General features: G+C 44.5%; 1 protein-coding gene across 11 annotated transcripts in view; it reads left to right on the forward strand.

Moving 5' to 3' along the window:
• The window catches only part of LOC111079342 (tolloid-like protein 1), a 44,037-nt gene that overhangs the window by 11,715 nt on the left and 15,211 nt on the right, over window positions 1-17,111 (forward strand). For 10 of the 11 annotated variants that reach the window (XR_005968634.1, XR_005968635.1, XR_005968636.1 and 7 more), the window contains 2 exons: window positions 59-121; window positions 3,742-4,626. Coding sequence is in view for 6 of the 11 variants with exons in the window: in XM_041596424.1 (XP_041452358.1) it covers window positions 3,750-4,626 (877 nt within the window). In the remaining 5 variants the exon portion in view is untranslated. Of the gene's footprint in view, window positions 1-58; window positions 122-3,741; window positions 4,627-16,257; window positions 16,349-17,111 lie in introns of those variants that run through there. The other variant, XM_022374497.2, reaches the window with a different exon arrangement.

The raw sequence follows: 17,111 nt of genomic DNA on the forward strand, positions 1-17,111 counted from the left end.
ATGCAACGCACCCAAAACGTAACTCTAACAAGATCTTTACACTTGTATTTATTTGCAGAAACTGAAAGGATTCCGTGATTAGGACGTGTTGTACCCTAACGCTCTAAATGCAGACGATATGGTGAGTGATTTACATCCAAACGAGCTGCCGATGTTCGGCTTCCTGTTGATTAATTTGAAATGCAACCTGGAGAGACTGGGGCTGGGGCGCAGACCGAGACACAGCATAAACATGTACATAAATCATGCATTGCTCATACGCCGCATGTGTCCAGGACTATTAACAAAGGCATTGCATATTCATGCAAGTATTTTGATGCTTTGAAGTGCATGGCATGAACCAGAAGAGTGGATAACAGAAGCCACAGAGTGTAGAGTGCAGGGAGTGCATGCCAAGTTTTCTAATTAAAAACTACAAATAATTGTGACTTATAATGAGCACACACACAAGCACACACACACACTTGAAGCTTGGTGCGTCAACAAAAGCCAAATTTAAATTGCAATTTGTCACTGTGTGTCACTGTGTGTGCTGCCACACTCTGTCGTTGCACAAGGCTTTGCGAGCTGGGGCTGTCGCTAATTTCCATGGAGCTGCAGCTGCAAACACGATGATGATGATGAGGTTCTTTGGTTCTGGCATCGTTGCATGCCACAAACTGGCGGGGCCAGGCAAAGGCATTCCATAACGAGCTATGCATTCACTTTGAGTGCGAGAGAGAGAGGAAGAGCGAACACCAAATTTATGCCAGCCGTTGTTTGTTGGCCCAACTAAAGAACTTTAATAACATTGCTTAAGCAGAATGTTAATCAGACATTTGAAAAGCATTTTGCTGGCACCACAGCAAATGGCACAGCAAATGGCATAGCAAATGGCACAGCAAATGGCACAGCAAATGGCACAGCAAATGGCACAGCAAATGGCAGTGTTGAGGCACCCAACAGATGCAGATAAAAATGCAGATCTGCAGAGGGGGACAGACAGCAGTTGTCTGCTCTGTGGATGGCTAAATTTATGCCACAACTTGCGGCGTGCAAGTAAAGTGTGGATGGAGTGCGCTATCTATTTGTTTTTTTTCCCCTTTTTTTTTTTTTTTTGCTTGCAACTGATGATGATGGCGGCGTCACTGCGGTTGGCAACAAGCGACCGCCCAGCAGTTGCAGGCAGCCATTTCTTTGGGTTGTCTGTTTTTTCTGGTTTTTCCCGGTACCCTTTGGCGGAGAGTTTAATAACTATTTCGGAGTGTGCAGCGACTGCATTAAACTGCAATTTCGATGCTCCCAGCAGAGGAGTGACAGCTTAAGCCTTGGTGGATGCCATTCCCCAATATCCTGGCACTAACCATCCATCAAAACTGAAAGGGCATCGTGCAGCGGCTTGCAGCTGCGTTTTTCCCCCACTTTGTGCTCGCTTTGACGTGGTTCTCCGGCTTTAGTGTCTTCTAATTGGCTCTAGCCTGGCTTTTAATATATTTTTTTTCCGCCCCGTCTTTATTATTTTCTCATTATCCGCGTTTGTCTAACACAACAGCAGCAGCAAAAGGGGGGGGCGGACTTTTCAAGTTGCACTCATTAAAATGCTGGGGCAAACGCACAATTAGCTGGGGTCAAAGTATTACCAGAAGCAAAACTAATTGCCAGGGCCACAGCAGATGAAATGGCAAAACAGGTCAACCGCAAAACAACAAACAACAACAACAACAAACAACAAAATGCAGGTGTAAAAACGAGTCCACATTTGAATGAACATTAGCCAGAAACAGAAACAGCAACAGAAACAAATTGCAATTCATGGACCGCATTTCTCCACATTTTTTTTCGCATCTGTTTTCTCGCTGTCAGCCACTGCAGTTGGAATTTCATAATTGCATGTGTGTGTGTGTGTGCTGTGCTGTGCAGGAGTGCAGCAAATATTTTCCAATTATGTGGCAGCCACATCAAAGGCAGGGACAGAACAGGGACAGTGCAGGGACAGCTCGGAACAGGATAGGACACGGCGAAGTTTTAGCTGCTTGGCATGGCAGCTCCTTTAATTATTCAGCAGGATACAGACACACATGAGCACACATCCTTTTTTGCCAGCTGCCCGGAATTAATGGATACAGTTGAAACGTAACAGAAAACACCACTCAGACCAACCCCAAAGGCCCCAACTGCTGCTCGACTGCTCCACTGTTCCACTGCTCGACTGCCTTGAACCCACTAGACACTCGACTCACCTACATAGTTACGCATACGCCCTGATGACATTAGTGCAGCATTGCAGACAATTTTCGTTTGCCAAAATGGCCAGGCCACAGAAGCCAGTAGCCAGTAGCCAGAGCAGTGTCCGGCACAGGACACTCGCACGCCATCCGAGCTAGCAAGGAAGCAAGGAAGGAAGGAAGGAAGGAGTAGGAATATTCGTACGTAGATGGGTAGATATGGGTGTGCGTGTGCGTCGCAGTTTCACGTTGATTACGAGCCTTTTATGGCTGTGGCCCTGTGCTACGTGTGGGCGTTGTTGCTTACTCTGGTGACTGCCTTGGACATGATGTCTATGCGTTTATTGTTACAATTTTTACTTTATTATCAACGTCTGTAATCGCTAGAGTATCCCCTACCTTCCTCCACCCTCTCTGCCTCACTGCCAATGGCTGGCGGTGGAGGTATACTTGCTGCGGCGTCTGTTATTGTTGCCAAAAACCATTTCGAGTGGGGGCAAGAAATTTTGATAAATGTCCAGCCTGACCCACTGGGCGTGGCATTCGTCGAGGGTTTATCTAGTGTTCGGGCAGATTATTTATGATTATTTCGCATATTTTTATGGCTTGCAAATGAGCAATGTCCTGCGCTGAGCAGAAGCGTAGTTAGGTGAAACTGTTTGGGGTAGCTTTACTGCAGAAATGCCATGGGTTATATTGTTTATTTTATTATGAAATTTTGCTAGATTTCTTACACGTTCTTACACATTACGAATTTCCATGTTGCGAGAGTTGCTTCGTCTCTGTGTACATGGAGTCCACAAAAGCTCTGCTGATGGTGTAAAATAACATCTGAAGCTTTGCATTTACAGTTGCAACAAAAAGCTTATGTAATTTTACATTCTTGCAAAGCTTTTACAGCTTTAACAGTGTGTAAGCGAAAGCTCCTGGGAATGCTGCCATAAAGCAAGCCATCTGCCATAATACGTATACTTAATATTAGCCATAAAAGACAGTATGCCTGTGGAATATTTAAAAGCAGTTCGAACTTTAAATAGTATTGTTGTTGTTGATGATGAAAGATATTTCAATTTAGCAGCACAGCGGTGCATAGTAAGCCCAGTTTAAATGTAAATAAAAATCGCAAAGGGATGGCAAACAGCCAAAGAAATGGCAAGTAAGGACCCTCATTGGAAAACCCTTTGGGCGGGCTCGTGGAGTTTTTTTATATGTAGCAAAAGGATTGCCCTCGAGCGTTGGTCCAGCGTTGGGGGTGGGGGGTTGGGGGGGTTTGCCAGTGCAAATTGATTAAAAAGACAAGAGCCCCAAATTCTTTGTTGTTGCTGCTATCCATCAGGCTGCCTCTCTCTCTCTCTCTGGGCCATGTAATCCTGGCCGGTTGCACAAGGAATCGATAATCAAAGCGTTTGGATTATCAAAAGTGTACAACGGTCCAATGCCCATGTCCTTTGTCCTTAGCCCTTTTTCCGATGGCACTTACGAGAGCATCTCTAATGGTTTGATCTTCTTTTTTTTCGTCTTGTTAATTCCATTTCAGGGCACAACATGGCCTCAGCACAGATACGACATTTCTATACCACACCAACAACAATTTCTTCAACAACAACGACACGACAACTCTTACAACAAACACTGCAGCAGCAGCAGCAGCAACAGCAGCAACAGCAGCAACATCAGCATCATCAGCAGCAGCAGCAGCACACGAATAACTGCAACAGCAAACGGAAGCAATTTCAAAGCGAATCCCTTTTATGCCACACACAAACACAAAGAGAACCGGAAGCAGCAGCAGCAACAACAGCAACAGCAACAACAGCAACATTATGCCAGCCAGCACTCGAGGCAACAGCAGCAGGCAGAGGAGCAACAACAACAACAACAGAAGCAGCAGCAGAGGCCGGAGGAGCTGCAACAGATGATGCACGAACGTGGAAAAGTCATAAAGGTGCATCAGCCTGGCAATGGACCACACCTGAGATCGCTGCCAGCCACAATCACGGAATGCTGTCCACAGTTGGCCGCTGGCAAGGACAGCCATATCCTGCTGCTGCTGCTGCTTCTCCCCCTGCTGCAGCTGCTGCAGCTGCTGTTGCTGTTGCTAAACACCAGCAGCCATGCCTGGCTCTGGTTGCTGTGGCCGCCTCTACAGGGACTTCTAAGCAGACTGGCCTCAGCAGCAACACGACAAGCCCTCGCCTATCACGCGTATCTTCCAATGCCAGTCAAGACTCTACGAAACCACAACGAAAGCCCCATCTGGATGATGGGGCCGGGCACAGCACTGGCACTGGCACAGGCACAGGCACTGAGGGGTACACTCACACTCCTCCCCCAGTCAGCATCTTCATGGATATGCAGAAGTTTGCACGCTCTATATTTCCGCTTGTTATCATCTTCAATCTGCTGCCCTTGTTCTATGCAGGTAAGTGCCACAGTCCACAGTTCACTATATTCTTTAATTAAGACAATGTCAGTGTCTGCCGCTCTGCCAGCTAGCAGAGTGTTCACTGTAGCTGCATGCTAAATAAATGATTTTGAACGGAATGGTGGCCACATTGGCAAAACAGAGCTCATTATTTATGCACCGAAAAGGAATATGTATCGACTGCCAAAGGCAAAAGGGCGGACAAAAAAAATTTAATGACCTACAAATGTGTGCGTTGCCGGCAGGAAGGAAAGGATCCTGCCCCCTACCCACCCGGGTATGCCAGCTGGGGCAGGGGCTGGGCCTCAGTAGAGTTTTTTCCTTTTAAATCTTTTTGTGTGACATTTTTTCATCGTTTGGTTTTTTTCTCAAAACCCCAAAGGAACAACAGCAAAATTATTACAAAAAGTTTTGGGGTCAAGCGTTTGGGGCTTTAGCTTGAAGACAATGTGGCGGCAAGCAGGAGGCCCCTCTTAATTGCGGACCCTTTTGGGGGGGGCAAAGTCGCTGCGGCTGGCTTTTGTAAATGTTACAAACTTATTAATTAAATGTGAACAGAACATAATTATTTAAGAGAAGCTGCCAGTGCCAGTGCCAGAGCAGATTAAATTTCTGATCAATTCCTGCGATAGCCAGCGCTGCAGCAATCAGTGGGTTGGCAGCACTTTGCTTCTGGGCGGCTCAGGCTCAGCTGCCTAATGTGGCAGAAGCAAAGGCAAACAAAAGCGGCGCCATTTCAAAAGAAATCAATGACAATTCGTTAAATGTACCCCCCACACCCCACACCCCACACCAATACCATCATACCCATCATCGTTTTGGCCCCATCTCCCATCTCCCAGCCCCATCATCATCGACATTTGAGCAACGATTAAAGACAATTGAAGCAGCCGCTGCCGGGGCACAGATGCAGGCACCAGGACTTTGCTGCTGTCTTTCTTCTTATCAGTGTTAGCCGAAAAACCTGCTCTCCCTGCTCTCCCTCTCTCTCTCTCTCTCTCTCTGAAAGCTCGCGCTTGCGCATTGGCGAGATGTTATCCATGTTATCATTTGGCTAAGAGTAAACCGCTCTCCTGCTCTTATCACTGACTGCCCCAAGTGATTGGGCAAATGTTTGCTGGGTTGCACGGCCTTTTGTTTGGCTCAAATAAATCGCTGACTTGGCGGCAAGAAATGAATGAAAGAAAGTCAAGTCAAAGACCAGGCCACGCCAGGCGGCCCCCGGGCACAGGTCAAACCAGCCAAAGGAACAACAACAACAACAAAAAAAAAAACCGACATTCACATTTATCTTACAAGACGTCGATGTCGTTGTCGTTGTCTGCTCTACGGTCTAATGAAATTTTGGCAAATTAAATGAGATCGAAAATTAAGCGACACAACTTTGCAGCCAATTTAAATTAGCCCGCAGAACGGTCAGACAGGCAGAGGGAGGGGGCGGAGGCGACTCCTTGACTCAGCAATTATCCACACAAAATGGAGCGAAGCAAAAGAAACGCTCAGTGGCAGAGGCGGCATAATGAGCGGAAGCCAAAGTCAAACAAGATTCTCACCTGTCAGATTTGGGCACCAACTGGCAGCTGCCACCTGCCACCTGCCAACTGGCAGTGCGGGGTGTCAGGTGGCGCGATTAAAGCGGCGTCCCAGCCACCTCAGGGCGGCACTCCTCTCTGGCCACTCGAACAAATAAAATCAACGACTCATTGAGCCGCAGCACCTCAAACGAAATGAAATCTCGAGGCAAACAAACTTTAAGCACCCACTCCAGGCTCCAGGCGCCACGACCGAGACCGAGACGACAGCTTTGCAGGATTTGGATGTCGTTGTTGGGGGTGGAGTGTGGGGTGGAGTGTGGGTTGGGTAGCAGCTAAGCAAGAAATGAAATCATAAATTCAATTTGATTTATTCAAGTTCTATTGGTTGGGTACTGCTGCTCGACCAACCGCCTCCAGATTCAAATGTGTGGCCAAAGAAAAAAGCTTTCTTTTTATAGGAGCCTGTCATCAGTGACTCGTCGTCGTCGTCCTCCTCCTCCTCCGCTCTCGCACGCTCTGTGGTGCGCGCTCGTTGAGTGCTTTTAAATGCCGTGCCAGCAGCCGAATCGGCTCAGTCGATTTCTGTCGGCCGTGCCACACACACTGTTCAGCTACAGCTTACAGCCTACAGCTTACAGCTTCAGCCACACACTATCAGCATTCGCTACAGGAGACCGACCAGCCAGCCAGCAGCCGACGACGACGACGACAGAGTTCCAGAATCGCGCGCGCACTTTAACGTTTCTTCTGCCACACTGATTACAGTTCTGCGTTTCGCGCTTTATCGCTTGGGCCGCCTTTTGGTGATTTTTGTTTGCTGATTTAACCAATCCGTTTCGGTGATCCCCTTATCAACGCATGCTGCATGCAGCAAAAATTTGAAAAACAAAAGTGAATTTAAAATCAATTTTGGAAAGCTTTTAGCTTGAAAGGAAACGTAAATATTCAAATGGAACTCGAGAATAATTTAAATATGAATTGAAATTCTTTTGAATTGCCTTGTCTGTGGTGCACACTTGAGTTATGGGTCCGATTCACGGGGCAATCGAAGGTTACGTGGATCAGTTGGTATTTTACACGATCCACAAATTAGAGGGCAGAGCAGAGAGTGGTTTTTGCTTTAAATAAATAAATAAAAAATATTAGGGAACAAATTAAACAGGCAGCCTGAAACCTTGCTGGGCCAAGTCCCAGAGTGAAAGCAGTTGCATCACTGATTGCCAGATAAATGTACTTAAATTGAGGATTCCATGAGCCATCAGGCCAGCTGCCTCTGGGGGTCACAACGTTATTATATTCACTCTCCCGTAGGCTAATCCCAGACTAAAAGCAGTGTCTGCTTTGCTTCCGAGTTACATTCAATAAATGAATGTCAGATAAATGTACTCCTACACACACGAGTATGTACTTATGTCTATTCAAAGCACACGCACACGCACACAATCACATATTGTTAGCCCTGGACTGAGTATCCTGATTTCTTGGGCGCGTTCTGTGGCAATAAGTGCACTGAAAGGCTACAAAACGATTTCGATAAAGGCAATTGTTAAGGGATTTATGTACAACTCAGCCATTGTTTGGACTGCTGCAATAAAAGATAAATCCACTCAAAGGACAAATATTCAATGCAAAAATACATAGAATAGAAATCGAGAGTTCTGATTGAAGTTATAATGGATGCTGGTCCTCGTCCAGCTATCTAATTGCAGTCAATGTCTTTGGGAATATTCAATAACCGCTCTTTGGGGAATGAAAGTGGATTGCAACGCCTGCCCCTGACGACTGACAACGTTGACAACGGTCGCCCTTTGGCCTCAAGGACGTACCCAGCCCCAGCCCTCGTAGTTCATGCTAAGATCCCAAGCTCAAGACTAATCGAGTGCGTGTGAGTGCTGAGCAAAGAAGGCTTAAGCCCTAGAGGGCCGGCCACAAACCAGCAAAAGCTACAAGAGTCGACTACTGCCACTTCCACTCGGACTCCTGCAATTTGCATTCGGCAATCTCTAAAATATTGAAACGTGCCCTGTTTCGGGCAAATAGTGGAGCAGCAATCGCTTGCCAGCTTGCCACACCAGGTGATAAGCAAACAGAACAGATAGGGGGGAATGCATGAGTACACAGGCAATGGGGAACCCTTTCTTTCTTTTTTCGTGGGCGAGGAAACTCTGACACTAAATCAAGCCCCCAGCACTGCCATCAGGTAATAGAGAGATAAAATTTGCTACGTGTGGAAAATGTGCAAAGAGAGGAGTAAAGGTAAACCTTGCCAAATAATGTGGCAGCCACTCAGTCGCTCGTCTGTTTAGGACCTTTACGCATAAATTATTTATTCATTTGCCGTCGTCGGGCTTTTATATGCATCATTAAAATTTCTTTTTGCGTTGCTTTACCTCAAAGCAGACCAGTGCCGGCACCGGCCCCGGTACCCGCCCTCGCATCGAAAATGGTTTTTTCGTTTGTTTTTTACTTGGGCTATTTTATAATGAGTTGCAGTGGCTTCATTTGGAGGCGAACTTCCCCGCTACTCACATGGTTTTCCCGTCGGCTTTGAGCGGTTTTCCTTTTTCGACCCCTACCCCCCAATAGCCCGAGGGCTTAGGGTATATGGTGTGGTGTGTGCGTTTCCGTGGTAAATGTGTTTATTTATTTCAGCTTTGTTTTATTTTTCTAGCATTTGCACAAAGACTTCTTTCCATTTTTTTTGCACTCTTTTCCAATGAAAGTTATTTAAATTTCAAATGGATGCAACCATCGTTGCGTATGAGCAACGTTTGTATTTGTATTTTTTATTTTTTAATCCCAACTGGAAAATAATTAGCAGCGCCCGTTGCACACAGTCCTTGTTGTTTTCGAAGGCTCTTCGCAGTCGCCGCGTGTCCATGTCATGGATATGAGAAATATTGTTAGAAAAATGCGGCAACTTTTTCATTACATCAACTTGACGGCTGCCAAGTGAAAACTTTTCACAAAACAGCAGCACCAGCAGCAGCAGCAGTGGCTGTGGCAGTGGCAGCACAAGGGACAGCGCATAGGAAGGAAGGATGTATGCTGCGGATGGCCCCTTCTTTAATTTATATTTAGTTAACGTTGATCGCAACGTTGCTGCTAATGAGTTTGCTGATTAAAAATAAACGAGAGGGACGTGTGGTCGCTTCGGGGGCCGTCTCTTTTTCCCCTCTTCTCCTTTTTTTTTTTTTTTTTTTTTTTTTTTTTTTTTTTTTTTTTTTTTTTTTTTTTTTTTTTTTTTTTTTTTTTTTTTTTTTTTTTTCCCCCCCCCCTTTTTTTTTTTTTCTTTTCTTTTTCTTTTTTTTTTTTTCCCCCCCCCCCCCCCCCCCCCCCCCCCCCCCCCCCCGCCCCCCCCCCCCGCCCAACCCCCAAGCGCCCCCCCCCCCCCCCCGGGGGGGACCCCCCCCCAAACTTTTTTTTTTTTTTTTTTTTTTTTTTTTTTTTTTTTTTTTTTTTCCCCCTCCCCCTTTCCTCTTTTTTTTTTCCCCCCCCTTTTTTTTTTTTTTTTTTTTTTTTTTTTTTTTTCCCCCCCCTTTTCTCCCTTTTTTTTTCCGCGGGGGGGGGCGGGGGGGGGGGCCAACTCTTTTCACCCCCTTTTTCCCCCCCCCCCCCCCCCCCTTTTTTTTTTCCCCTTTTTTTTTTTTCCTCCCCCCCCCCCCCCCCCCCCACCCCCCCCCCCACACACACACACACACACAAACAACCCCCAACCCCCCAACCAACCCAACCCCCCCCCCCCCCCCCCCCCCCCCCCCCCTCTTTTTTCCCTCCTCTTTTTTTTTTTTTTTTTTTTTTTTTTTTTCTTTTTTTTTTTTTTTTTTTTTTCCTCCTCCTTTTTTTTTTTTTCTTTCCTTAAATAGCGCCCTCTGATGTGCCCCACCTGCACCTGCAAGTGGCTTAAATATAAATTGTTTATAAGGTACTGGAACTCCGCTCAACTTTCACTGTGACTAAACCCCAAGGAACGCTGTTCAATCAATTTAATTAGCGCCCAAGCTTGAACTCGTTTCCACTTAGCTGTAGCCCGGTCCATCAAATTGCTAATCAATCGGGACAGGGCGAAACTTTTTCCCTTACTCCCATTATGATTTTCCGAGCCAAGAGAGTGGAAAGGAAACCAAGCGAAAACTATGCCGATTTCAATAAAAATCACTAACTGAACGCTCAATGAAAGGGGAGCTGGGGAAACCATTCCGAACCATTAGCCATGAATGATAAACCATGATAATTAGGCCAGACAGATAAACAAACCGCAGATAACCCATAAAATGCGATGAGGTGGCGTGGCGTGGCGGCATCCTAATGAACTCTTTGGTCCAAATACACATTGCCAATCGAATTTATAAATAAACAAGGCTGAAACGGAGAGGAGAGGAGTAGAGAGGAGAGTCAGGTGTATTAGGAATTGCAAATGCAAATGGCAGACAAAACTCAATTTGAATTTCCCATATTTCTGGGAACTCTGGCATGCCACATGCTCTCTCTGTAGTGTTGTGATTATATGTTTCCCCTTAAATTTGAGTTGTTTTGTCGGCTTTTTTTCATTTTGATGATTTCATTTGCCCAAGTAGACTTTAAGTGAGGAATCTCACGTTCCGGTGGCATATTAAAAATGTCTATTGTCGAGCAAAATATCTTGATGTGTGGGCTTTAAAAAAAATCTCCTTCATAAAAGCGAAACGTGAAACATGCAACAAGCTGGGGTCGGTCAGGAAGTGGGCCATGACAAGGCTAAGGGACTAACGTCTCGAGGTTGACTTACACACACACACCCAGAAGCACCCCCACTCACACACATAAATCTTTCCATTCATGTGGGGCCACAATGAGCCTGAGACGCTTGTCTAAAGAACTAAGACAAAAGCTATGCTACTACAGAAATCAAGTTTAAGTGTAGTTGAAGGCGGAAAATGTGGTTCTCACATAGACACAGAAAGAGCAGAAAGAGAGGAGCTGTGTGTGTGTGTGTGTGTGTGTGTGTATTGGTGCGCGCTTAAAAAATCAAAACCATTCGCTGGCATTCGCTGGCAGTTTTGGCTTAAACAAGTGCAATTATTTTAATGCACTTTTGACTTTTGACATTGCCAGACAAGACCTTAAAGTTCTGTTCAAGCATTTTGGCCATTGTTTAACACACACACATACATATACACTTGCACGCGGAACACTAGAAACAGTCAACGGCACTTGGGCGGCGGAGAGGACTCCTTCAGTGGCATCCACCAAGGTCATCCATCCCTGCAGCTGAACTTGACAATAGGTTTGGCTTTGCTTTAATTTTGCATGCAATTTCATTTCGCAAAAAGCGGTTTTCTCTCTGCGCTCCCGCGCTTTCTGTGCAATGCAAAGCAATTTTCCATAATTTTCACTTTGGCAAAGGTTTCAGTTAACCCTTCAACAGTTCTTTGTGTGGCGGTGAAACAAATTGAATTTATGTTTCAACGCACATGACGAAGGCAGGGAGAACGAACAGGCACAAAAATGTTGCCAACGTCACGGGCCCCCCCCACGCACACTGGGATGCCATTTGACTAACCTCTAACCTATATCCCTTTCCCATGTGGCCCATGTAGCCCATGTACCCATCTGCCCCTGGCGGCCTTCATGCCTTCTTGCTCTCGCCCTTGCGTCATGGCCCATTTGTTCTATCTGTTCTCATATCCATATCCATATCCATATCCATAACCATATCCACGCCCAAGTCTCTTTTCGACAGCATAAACAAATTTCGCAAATGTGCGCATAAAACTTACGAAATTGCAAAAATTTATTTTAGTTCACAACAGACATAGATATACCAATAAGCCCACATACTATGCACATATATGTATATGACATGATGTTTCCTTTGTGCTGGCTTTTTTTTGTTTGTGGGAATTTTGGTATCCTCCCCGTCATCTTGCCTTTGTCTCTGTATCTGTTTTGTGGCTCGGCGCCTGCTGCCTAGTCTATGCGGGGGCGGTGCTAATTTAATTAAGACTCAAAGACTCGAGGGACTGACGGACGCACAATATGTGTCAGTGCAATGTGTTGTAAATATTTTCAAGTGTAGGCTCTGCTGGCAGGCTGGCAGACAGGCAGACAGACAATAAACAAATATAAAATATCTTTGCGGCCTTTTATCGCCAGCCATAAAACACAAGCATTTGGCCACATTGCCCATACGACACGTGGTGCGGTGCGGTGCGGCAGAGTATTTTGGCTGAGCTGCTGAGGCAGCTGCATTTTCATTTCATTTTACGCCTGCTACTCGGCAAACATAATTTGATTGATTGATATGCTTGGGGCTTACAAGTGTAAGCTAAAAATAAACTGATAAATTGACTTATTACAACTTAATTCGGTAAGAGAAGTCCTGACCCTAACGGAGCTGAATTTTTAAGTACTTTGTGTACGCTTTTTTGTGAAAATTATGTACGTGAAAAAAACCAGACAGGAAGGCATAATATATGCACTGTGGTGGTGGTGCTGCTGCTGGTGGTGACTGTGGGTTGGCGGAAGGAAGGCATTTCATTAATATTAATTGAGCAATTCAAAGGGACCGAGCAGCACCACAAAGAAATGAACAATCAGGTCATGGGAGGAGGCACAAAAGGTACGAAAGTCAGTTAGTAGCAGGGCTTATATTTACTGCATAGCAGTTACTTCCTGGGACTAAACGGTCGACACAGACCAGACGACAAATGAGCCCAAATAAATACGAATATACGAGTATATTTAAATAGCCCAGCCCAGCCTTTAAAAAGTCACCAAAGTGCCGGCACAGCGGGACAGAGCAGAAATCAAACGGACAAGGGCAACAAATAGAAACTGCCACAAACATTGAAGGGCCTGCAAATGACGTCCGTAGCCCTGCCCGGCCCGAAGAAGGCAAATTATTTTGCGTGAGCGGCATAATTAAAAGTCTGCTAATAGACGGGTCCCAGCTCTGGACATCACACGCACCGCACCGCAAGTGGTCGCCGAGTACATAAATAACAAGCCCCCCCTATCTTAAGGCGGGTCTGTTGCCTTAACTTCCTCTTTAAGGTCTAGTGGGGAGGCATTTTCCCACTGAATTAAATTTGTTCCAGCACCCCCAGTGCGGGCAGCATTAGTTTTTACGAGTTTATTCAATTCCGTTCACCTTCCATTTGGCATTTGCGAAAACTTATCAAAAGTTTTGCAGCAAAAGCTGTTCGTGTTGTTATTGCTTGTGTGGTTCCTGGTTTGGCGAAATGTCATCGCCCAGAGCCATTTTCGCTCCAAAACAAACAAAAAATATAACAAAAAAAAAAAAACATTACATTGATGATTTTTCTGCCCTTTTAAGGGGTCTGTCCACTTAAAGCCGAAACGAGATTTCTTCGAGTCTTACTCAGTTCTCAAAATTAAAATAAAATAAACTGAAATGGGAGTTATACACGCAACTAAATTTCGATAGCTCTTACATACATACTATGTACATATTACATACACAAATAGGAAACAAAAAAATTGCCTAATTGCTTGATTTACTAAAAAAATTATAGCTTTACCATTTGTTAGACAACTTAAATGATTAGTAACTTATTTTGTAAAGAGTTATGGCCCCAAAAGAACAAAGGTCTATGGTATGGCAGTTAACGAATTTTAAAAATAATTGTGCGAGTATATTTAAAATTTGAAATACTCCAAGCTTATAGTGATGGAAATACCAACATTTAATTCTGGGATTTAAAAGTGTATTCCGAGTTTCGAGCTGCAAAAATGAACCTTCGTTTATTGGTTTTCAATTCATTTTTATACTTTGTAGCTTTTATTTTTTTTTATTGAATCACATCGAGGGCTTGTCAGGTTTTGTTTCGATGTAATTGAATTTTTTGCCCCTCCGGCCTGAGCCAGCTCAGCTTATAATTAAGTATACGTGCTGTGGGCCAGGCAGTCTTTTCAGAATGTGTAATGCATTGCCATTATATGTAGCCATTAGACAGGAAACACAAGCTATTGATACTTGAAATTGCATTTGGCTTTGGCTTTGGCTGGCAGGAAGTGCAGCACGGGCCAACATCAATCATCTGTCAGAGGCACACAGTGCTCGAGATTAGAGACAAAAGGAGCCGCACCCAAATAGCTTGGTTCGGGCTTATTGGTTGTGATTTTTTTGTTGTTGTTGGCAAACTCCCACTTGTGGGCCACTCTGGTGGGCCACACAGACACGCACAGAGGACAAAAAGGCGACAAGTTTTTGGCTGTCCACAGGCTGTCAGGATGCTCTCACCCCTTATTCATTCGGGCCAGCCAGGCAGGCATTTCATGCCCAGTCAAGCGTCTGATAGCCCGCCCTCTCAATTTATGGCAGGCAATTTGTTTCTCCCGGTTTTTGTATGGGCGGTGGGTTGGATGGGTGGATGGATGGGTATTTGTCAGTGGCAGGAGCCGCAGCCGGGTGGGGAAGAAACTTATGACAAGTGATTGCCCAGTGGATGGACCGATAATCTCAACTGTGCCACAGACAAGGCATTCCCAGTTGAACTGTCAGTCCCTGCAAATATGCAAATATTTTTCTCCTTTCCGATACAGCGCACAACAGTGCAGTGACAGTATATCGAATCAATCAGACATCATCGAGTGAGTGAGTTAGCGCGACTCCATTCCATTTCGAGAGTGAAAAGGGTGTACTAAAGAGCACTCGTATGAGTAACAGCGCAATGGTGGCCGTGGCCATCTGCTGCATTCTCGTCCTGCTGGCGGTGTTCATTGTGATCATCATTGTGGTGGGGCAGACCATCGAGGAGCCCAAATGAGACATGCTCCAGCTGGGACCTGGCAACTTCCCAGATGGATAACAGAGGCCCCCCAATTGTTAGTCAATCAGCACACGCATCCGCATCGGCATCGGCATTAGCATCATTATCATCAGTATCATCAGGAAAAACAGAGCAGGAGGAACAGGAAATGGCAACCGGAGGAGATCAGGAGGAAAAACAAGGAGGAAAGAGGAAAGAAAATGCGTCCCATCGTCAGTATCCATTGGCTGTGATGTGAAATTTTTAGAATATGTGAAGCAAAAAAATCAATCGAGAAATCAACAACAAAATAATACAATTTTGGAACATAACGCATCGTAAAATACTCCCAACTAAATCGTGTACATCCCCCCTCATGTTATAGAGTAAATCTGTTGTGTGTTTTAAGTGTTGTTTAATATAAATGTATATAGGAGCAAGCAGTTCTATCTATACATACACACACATACAGACAAAATATATATGAAGATAAACTATACGATAAAATATATATGGATAAATATACGTACATACTATATACAGATATATAGAGATATATATATACTTATGTGTAACCCAACCAACCGTCGTAACGTTGCGTTCGTTTTTATAAAAGTGTTGTTAACAAATACCGATTTTTATTGATGTTTTATTGATGTTGAATACAACGTATATACATACATATATGTACATACCTACATACACGAAAGTGAAATAAGTTTACATTATTGTCCAGCGATGTCAAAGAAAAGATCAAAGATGCAGATGAGAAATGCAGAGAAATGTTGAAGATGGAAGAGACAATAGAGAAAGCAACCAGAGAGCTCAATTGCTTAGTATATGTACTCGTATGTACCGCATGTAAGATATCATATCAAAAGGGAGGAAAGGATGTCAGCAATTGCACTTGTTAATGGCTCAGCAAATGGAGGAATGGCATAGAGATATCTAAGGAAGATATTATATGAATTATATGGAGAAGATATGCATTTTATATATCAAAACAACTTTTGGATAAGTTTTACGTGTATCTATGTGTACCTAGAAGTAGCCAACTCTTTGAGCATGCAGATCTATGTATCTGCCATATTATCTATCAACTATAACTATACGATATACGATAAACGATAAACCCATATGCAAAACGATGTTGAATCAATTAAGTCAATGCGTGTGTTAATGTCGAAAGCCAATTAAACGGAATCAATGCAAAACGTACGCGCGCGCTGTAAACAATACGAATTTTCCCATGGAATTCCATTTGATTTAAATACTCATTGAAGATGCCAAAATCAGCAAACACAATCAACCAAAACACACGAGCGAGCTGCATTAATTAACTTATCAATTACGAATACGAATGTCAACAGCATTTACCAACTGTCAATCCAACCAAACAAATCCCCCCAAACAGCAGCACCAAAAGGAAAGGTAAGCAAAATATTTAAATCTTTAAAGTGCCTTGAAACAATGGGAGAAAATAGAAAATACACACATGAGTGCGTGCGATGGCAAATCAAGTTATATTTGAATACTCAAGTACGAGTACGAGTGCGAGTGCGAATGTTTGTAGTCGTATCTCTCGAGGACAGAGAACGGAGAGCAGCTTACAGCAGCTACAAGTCCTCTGGCACATGGCACATGGCACTTTTCCACTTGCATCCTCCATCCTATGGGTGGGTGTCCTAGAACAAGCTTAGACTGTATGTTGCCGACAGCTGCACATTTCCTACTACTAATAAAGTTTTATTGATGCAGACGGCTGTCAATTTGATTAAAATTGATATGCCCGGCTACTTTGGTTGCAGTGGGAAGACCTGAGGTAGCCCAAGGCACCCGAGGAACCCCTGCGGCTTTGCCAGCGTAGCCCAGTCGGAGGGCGGGCTCTGGCAAAAGTCAACTTGATGAAATATTTCCATCCGAGTTCGCATCAAGTAATCATAAAGTGATGGAAATTCAATTTACACAATATTAAGCAGGGCAAAACGGAGCGGGCCAACGTGTGGGTAGAAATGTGCTGGGGGCTGGTGTTCCATTTTTTATGTTTGTGTGTGGTTTATTATTATGCAGATTAGGCCAAGTTTGCTGTGGCTTTGGCTTTACCTTTAGCTACTTGATTCTGTGGTATTCACTCAGGAGCCAACGAGCGACTACATATATATATATACTCGAACGTACTCGTTGTATGTGTGGC

The sequence above is a fragment of the Drosophila obscura genome, unplaced genomic scaffold, assembly GCF_018151105.1.
Source record: "Drosophila obscura isolate BZ-5 IFL unplaced genomic scaffold, ASM1815110v1 contig_150, whole genome shotgun sequence".
NCBI classification, from domain to species: domain Eukaryota; kingdom Metazoa; phylum Arthropoda; class Insecta; order Diptera; family Drosophilidae; genus Drosophila; species Drosophila obscura.